Source organism: Silene latifolia, chromosome 10, assembly GCF_048544455.1.
Source record: "Silene latifolia isolate original U9 population chromosome 10, ASM4854445v1, whole genome shotgun sequence".
NCBI classification, from domain to species: Eukaryota; Viridiplantae; Streptophyta; class Magnoliopsida; order Caryophyllales; family Caryophyllaceae; genus Silene; species Silene latifolia.
In genome coordinates this window covers 96,727,579-96,735,469 of record NC_133535.1, presented here as the reverse complement: position 1 = coordinate 96,735,469, position 7,891 = coordinate 96,727,579, and the positions used below count along the sequence as shown (strand labels likewise).

General features: G+C 36.1%; 1 protein-coding gene across 1 annotated transcript; it reads right to left on the bottom strand.

Moving 5' to 3' along the window:
* Nucleotides 1–4,638: 4,638 nt before the first annotated feature.
* Nucleotides 4,639–5,319, bottom strand: LOC141607932 (uncharacterized). The gene has a single exon (XM_074427281.1). It carries the CDS (start codon nt 5,317–5,319, stop codon nt 4,639–4,641), a length of 681 nt encoding a protein of 226 aa, XP_074283382.1.
* Nucleotides 5,320–7,891: the final 2,572 nt, after the last annotated feature.

Below are 7,891 nucleotides of genomic sequence, written 5' to 3'. Positions count from 1 at the left end.
GATTAGCACCTTCCTATTAACACTCGACGAGTAAGCATTAATCTTATGATATCGTGACCTAATTGGACCCTTTTAGGCCGTGTAGAATACACACTCGCGCGTTTCTTCTCAATCGATCAACCTGTCTTATAACTCGTTTTCTAACTCGTTTTCTAATCCGTTTCGCAATCATTCGATCTAACTAATGAACCTAACCTAGGAACTAGGATGGCCTTGTCTTGGCCATGAGGGTGGCCGTGGTTTGGGCCGTGAGCTTGGCCGTCTTCTTTGTCTTTCTTGCTTCGTTTTTTTATACCTTTTGTTCTTCGTTGTTTCGTTGCTTGTAATTTGTAATTTGTTTGTCGAGTTGTAATTTTCGAGCTTGTTTTACTTTTATCGAGTCAAAACCTCTTCAAAAACTTTAGTCTTGTTTAGTTAGACGGTTGTGCCCCAATGCAAGTGAGAGCGTAGTAAATCGCATGTTGTTTAAAGTAACATGGCCCGATTTATGCTAATGCATGCTTTGGTGCGTAGCCCAATGTCTAATTCGATGAGATTAAGTGAAAGCACGCATTACGAGGAGTGACCCAAGGCCGTGTGTCATGTAGGCCGTGAGTCACTCCTTTGTGCACGGTTTCCTAGGCCGAATGGCCATGTTATGTGTCATGTGCGATTTTGTATTTAGCGATTGTATTTAGGTCGAGTTGTACCTTTAATTTATTGTTATGTCGGCATGAAATGCCCGGGTTGTAATAGGTAGATCCCAACGGCTCCCCCATTCCCCCTTTAAGCCTTGTTTGTTTTGTATGTTGTTAGATTAATCAACCCACATGCTAAATTACAACTTTGACAAAGTTAGTTTAGTTGCATCTAAATCGACATAGAAACTTCACATGTTAGGGTTTTGAAAACAATGTTTGCATTTCATATATCGTAGTAGCTATGACCTTGTTTGAACTCCGACACTTGACTTAGTAGAGGCCGTTATTGACGGGCGGGGTTGGGTGTCCTTATGGGCTTCCCAACACGTACCCTCACCCCTTACTCAAGATCTATGGTTTGTGGATCCGTCTAAATACCATTGGATTACGAGAGTCATTCAAATCGAGTGATATAGGGTACAAGTCTTTATCTTTAATCACTCGTAGTCGATTGGCTTTATGCTTTTCGATGAAAGGTGTAAAGTTGACTTGAACGGTTCCAAGTTCCCAAAAAACTTGGTGGCGACTCTAATATGTCTTAATTCGATTCGAAAGAACCTCGAGTCGATTATGCCTAGTGTGGATCCCGCGGATGCAGTTCCCGAGGGCCTTGTCCACACAAGGATGCCTCCTATTTATATTTATAGAATCACCCTACCGTATGCTATTATTTCAATGTGAGATACATAATTTAATTATTTAGACGTATTATGTTCATCATGCCTACATTATTTTTCAATGTGAAAGATATAACATACCAAGAAATACACGTCTCTTCTTAAAAAACCCACTATTGTATACATATTATTTTTCTTTGAAGGTAAAACCACTTAGTCTCGATCATTAGATAGAAATCTCTACATCGTACATATAATGACTCATTAACGCTCTATTACTACTCTGTCAGGAGACTACCATTAATAAAACCTTTAGTTTTGTATTTTTTTATTTTCTTGTTCATGTTCTTAACTATTTCCCGGGTAGTTCCCAATGATTTCCACTTTATTTTTTATATCATATCGTAGATAATGATAAAAAATCTTAAGAGCTCTTTAAAACAATATTTATGAGACCCAAAAATTTTGGGTGGATACATAAGTTCCAAATATGCCTCCTATTTATAATCATAGGATCATATCACCTTATACTAATCTTTCGATGTGGGACAATTCTACTATTTATATGTAGTATATTCACCACACCTACTTATTTTCCAATGTGGGACAAAACGTACTAAAAAGCACACAATTTTACGTATTAAGACGTACACAATCTTTAATATGTGCAAATAATATGAAATTTATACTCTAATAATAGCATTTTTTACCACAAAGCTAATTATATTATTTTCATAATTTTTTTAATGATATTTTTTTACCAAATGAAATGTAAAAGTTTGATATAAAAATTGGAAATATCACTTGAATATAATTTAGGAAATATACATATTATAATAATTTAAAGATTTTCCACTTTATTTTTTACATCAAAAATTATACTTTCCTAAATTGATTTTTGATGATGTGGACGCTCTAGAATCGCTCGAAAAAACTCTCTTTTATATATATATATATATATATATATATATATATATATATATATATATATATATATATATATATATATATATATATATATATATATATATATATATATATATATAGATATATAGATTACATGCTTCATTAAAACCTCGCCTCATGTACAGTCACAGTTATCTCCATTACTACTATGCATACCAACAAGGAAAAGAACCAAAATCACAACAATTGTCCGCAACAAAGAGCAGCGTTCATCATACACAGAACAAACCCAAGCAACACTACGTAGCATAAATTTAGCATTGAAAACGTTTCCAAAACGGTCATAATCCAAGCAAACCTTATATTATTATCGTTTCATAGTTACTTTTTAATTAACCAACATCCAATAAAAATATCCAAGCAAACCTTATTAAAACATAACTTCAACTAACACATCACATGCTCTCATGCCAAATCGCCCTTAAAAATATCCAACCAAACCACTTTAAATAAATTGTCCTCCGTAATACCTATGAATTGGTGTACAACAGTCAAAGAACTGGAGTGGACAGTAAGAAAAGTGCTAAAATTTAATCATCAAAACGAAGAAAGAACGCAAAGTCGTTCTTAAAACACTTGAATGGTACACATTGGTAATTCACTAAGTAGTCCTATTACACCAAAGAAATAAACTACCAAGAAAATGTGTTTTTATCGTCTGAACAGCTGGTTTATCTTCTTGCTAAGAAGTTATTCTATCAGTAGTTTCAATCACACTTCTCTAAGTGACAATTCATCGCTTACAGAACCATAATATTAACTATTCAATTCTAAAGGTCATACCGGCAACAGCTCTGCTACCTTCCAACGCTTCAAGCTGAGGTTCAGGTTGGGTTTCATCAAGAGCTGTGCTACCTTCCAGCGCATCAGCATCAAGTCGAGGTTCAGATGAAACCCAACCTGAACCTCAGCTTGATGATGAAACCCAACCTGGAATCTGAACTTGATGCGCTGGAAGATAGCAGAGCTCTTGACGTTATGACCTTTAGAACTGACGAGTTAATTAATATGTCATAGACAAAACTATCACGAATTATGGTTCTGTAAGGGATGAATCCTCTCTTAATGAAGGTGTGCAAGAAGATACGCCGAAGAAGGTCCACCTGAGCCAAAGAACGAACATCCTAGAAATGCACACAATGACTTTAATTTGTAAATTAGGGCACATGGGTGCATAAAAGCAAACTTAATGTGCAAAACTGCAAGAAACATATAGAGAAGTATGGTTCCTGGTGCAATGTTTTATATTAACAACTCGAATCAGGTAATATCGCATCCCAATGGCAAAAGGATGTAATCAATCATTTGTTGTTGAAGAAGAAGGCTCTTCAATGTGAGACAACATAAATATAAAATAATTCATCCAAGAAATGCCATGAGATTATAATGTTGGATTTGGACTTTCATTAGTCGGTTTTCTTATTTATGAAAACGGGTTGAATGTGACCGGTAAAGCCCACTACAGTTATATGATCCATTGGGCCTAGGTCTATCTCAGTCAGTACATAGTGTGATGGTACCGATAAGTGTAGGGCCTGTTTATTATACACTGGGAAGCCTGATGGGCCCAAATACAATTCTATTATGGCTATGTCTCTCTTCCTGTCTAGAATACCTCTAACCTATATAAATAGGTTATTGGGTTGACATGCCCTATTGATTATTATTGTACGCTCCAGACGATCTGACTGTTGCTTCCGCTAAAGGTATGTACCCTATACAATATGATCCTATTAATTTATCTTACATGTGGTATCAGAGCAGGATTGTATTAGGGTTTAGGGTTTTCAACTGATCGGCGACCATCTCCAGTATCCATAGTTAATACTAACTGATCTATCACTGATTGATTTTCAATACGTTTAGAAAACCACGTTTATAATACGTGTAGGCCGTATAGCATGGATGGAATTTTTCCTTGCCAAGGTCAACGCGGGTTTCTTTTATTACGTATGTACTTCACTGCAATTGGACATGTTAGATTGTTGATCATGCAATTTGATCAAATTTTAATTCTTGGTGGATCTTACTTTTCTTCCACGTATACAATTGTTGTCAAATGCTAACTAGTCTTTTACGAGACATTGGATGGATCTGCCAATTATAATCCTTTTCATTGAACACCATATATTCGTAATAACATAAACCGCACAACAAACTTGATCAAATCAGTTAGTATAACGAGGCGGTTAATACGGAGTACAAAGTATAATTTTATGGAGTAAAATAAAGAAATAGTCCTATTTGTAATAGTTTTTTTTTTTTTTTTTTTTTTTTTTTTTTTTGTGAAATGTAAGAATTTCATTAATAACCGTAACAAAAGTTACAACACCGTTTTTTTGGTTACACAACAGTTTCAATTCCTAAGTAGGAATCTACATATGCAATTTAACACTACTTAGCCACATAACATCTCGACTTGCTAAATTAGGCTGAAGCCGTGAACTAACTCGCATTTTAAGTAACTTCATTATCTGTGAGACAACTAGATTAGGCCTAAGGATACAGCCAGCAACTCTAGCCTGATTACGCTGGATCCATATGTGATAATATGCTGCAAGAACAGCACACAGCAGGACCCCTTTCTTCAACTTTGAATGCTGTCCAGAATCAATCAAGTATACCAAGTCAGTTGCAGGAAGAGCAACATCCAACAGTTGACCAAGCTCATCAAAGATCTTTCTTGCGTATTCACATGTCTGAAACAAGTGAATATGATTTTCAATCCCCTTGCCACAAAGTAAGCAGTCAGCATCAGCAGCTATACCTAGTGACAGCAGCCTCTCCTTGAGCAGAAGCGCCTCTCTAGCCACAAGCCAAGCTATAAATTGATGTTTAGGGATACACCAAGCATTCCAGATCTGTTTGTGCCATGTTACAGTCTGGAATTTCTGTCTGAGAAGTTCATAACCACTTTGAATTGTATAGCCTTTAGTATCTAACACCCATTGCCCATTGGAATAACCAGCAGCCAGTTTATCCTTGATCCTACCAACTGACTTCCAACCCCAACTGATGTCAGTCACAGGTTGATAATCATCCCAGCTTTGGCCCATTAAGTAGATTTGATTAACCCACTTCACCCACAGTCTATCAGGATTGTAATATATCCACCATACTAATTTGCCCATAGATGAAATGTTCCAGACATGACTGTCTCTAAGTCCCAGTCCCCCCTTAGACTTGGGGAGCAGATTTTCTCCCAACTCACTCTTGGACATCTGATAAAGTCAGGCCCTCCATCCCATAGATAATTCCTACATATGGAATTGACTTTGTTGAGCACACCCTTAGGTATAACAAAGATATTCATCCAGTAGTTGTAAAGAGCAGTGAGGTCAGAGGACACTAACACCAATCTCCCAGAGTATGACAATTTTTTGGAACCAAAACTTCTTATACGAGTGATTAGTTTCTCCACCAGAATACTACAATCCATTTTAGACATTCTGCCACAGGTAATGGGAACTCCAAGATACCTGAAGGGCAGGAGACCTTCTTGAATCCCAGAGATTTGTAGTATCTCATGCTTAACATCATTAGGGACCCCATTAAAAAAAGCATTAGTCTTGGTAGGATTCATTTGGAGACCAGAGGCATGAGAAAAGGTGGAGAAGGATCTCAAAATAACTATAATAGACTTCACATCTCCTTTGCAGAATAGTAAAAGATCATCAGCAAACATCAGGTGGGACAATCTCAAGGGACTACAAAGAGGATGAAATTTGAAAGGAAAAGTAGCAGTGGTATAGGCTAAAATCCTACTCAAATACTCCATAGCTATAGTGAAAAGAAGGGGAGATAGGGGGTCTCCCTGCCTCAGACCTTTAGCCCCCTTGAAATGTCCAAAAGACTCACCATTAAGAACAAGAGAGTATGAAGCAGTTCTTGTGCACTCCATGATTATATGAATAAAGAAAGGGGGAAAGTTCAAGTAGGTAAGCATTTGTTCCAAGAAATCCCAATTAACTGAGTCATAGGCTTTTTTTAGGTCAACTTTGAGCATAAACCTAGGTGACACAGACTTCCTCTTATAACATCTAATCACATCCTGACAAATTAGGATATTCTCCACTATACTACGACCTTTAATAAACCCACCCTGGCTATCACTAATAATATGAGGAAGAATTTGAGCTAGCCTGTTGCACAACAACTTAGAAATACACTTATACACTACATTGCAACAAGAAATGGGTCTAAATTGTGTAACATTTTTGGGCAAGTCACATTTAGGGATTAAGGTAACAAGAGTATGATTAAGTTGTTTTAAAAGCTAAACATTGTGGAAAAAATCATGAATGGCCTCACACACAGGAGGACCCACAATGTCCCAGGAATCCCTAAAAAACCCACTGGAGTACCCATCAGGTCCTGCAGCCTTATGGGGGGGAATAGAAAATAATACTTGTTTTATCTCATCATTGGTGATGGGAGAAAGCAGGATAGCATGATGATCCTCAGAACAAATATTACCCAGCTGAACCACATGTTGAGAAACTTTTGTAACAGGTGAACTGGTGCCAAGTAATAGTTTCTTTTGTTTGCATTACATATTTATACTCCTATGTTACATATTAATGACTGTATGTATAAGAATGTAAATAGCATGTAGGTTCATATGGGTATTGTTCCGGTGAATTATTTTAATTTGTGGTGGTTGGCTTGGCCAAAGCGGGCTATTTACCAATGTTTGAAATAATTCGTAAGGATTCCGGAATGGTTTTGCTTCTTGAATTAGTTTCTATAATTTTCTGCCCAAAGGGGGAAGTTGTATAAGTTAATTTGAGTAAGTGGTTGAGTAAATACAAGTGTAACTAATTTTAAACCCGTGCAAATTGCACGGATTTGTTATTTAGTATATTGTAACAAAGTGTGTTATTAAAGGTTGTTCTTTCATTGAAATCATATTTTATGTTCCCAATGTGTATCATAATTCCGTTTGCAATTACCAAATTTGTATATTGGTATCTAAAATACGGCACAACAAAAGTAGACAAATTTAAATGAAAAAAACAACAATGAACTATTACGGTGTACAATCATAAGTGATTTTTTACAACAATGAACTATTACGATGTTCCTAAGAAGCATCACTATAGCGAAACCGTATTCTGACCCTGACCCGAAACCCGTATAACGCGACCCGTATTCTGATCGGACCCGTATTCTGTCATGCCCAACCCGTTTGACAGGTCTAATCTGAGACGATAATTATATGCTCATAGTTAACAAATATACATTCTATTCCCTACGTCTCAGTCATTTGTTTAAATATTCTATTTTATGGCGTCTCATTTATTTGTTTACCTTTCTATATACTGGGGAATAATTTTTTATGTGTAATATGATATTCCAGTGAGGCTATTGTCCATTTTTCATTCATTAACTATAATTACAAATGGTCCCCTCTTCCCTTCTTTTGGTCTTTGCCTTAAAAGTAAAAGTAAACAAATAATCGAGACGGGGAGTAATAATAAATTAAATAACACGCTAATTAAATAAAATACGAACTTAAATAATGGGCTCACAAACAGTCAGAGTTTGGGCCAAAATATGACAACCCTTATCAATTACAAACCCTGTTTAACCCATCATATTAATAACCCTAAAAACACTCATTTTTCA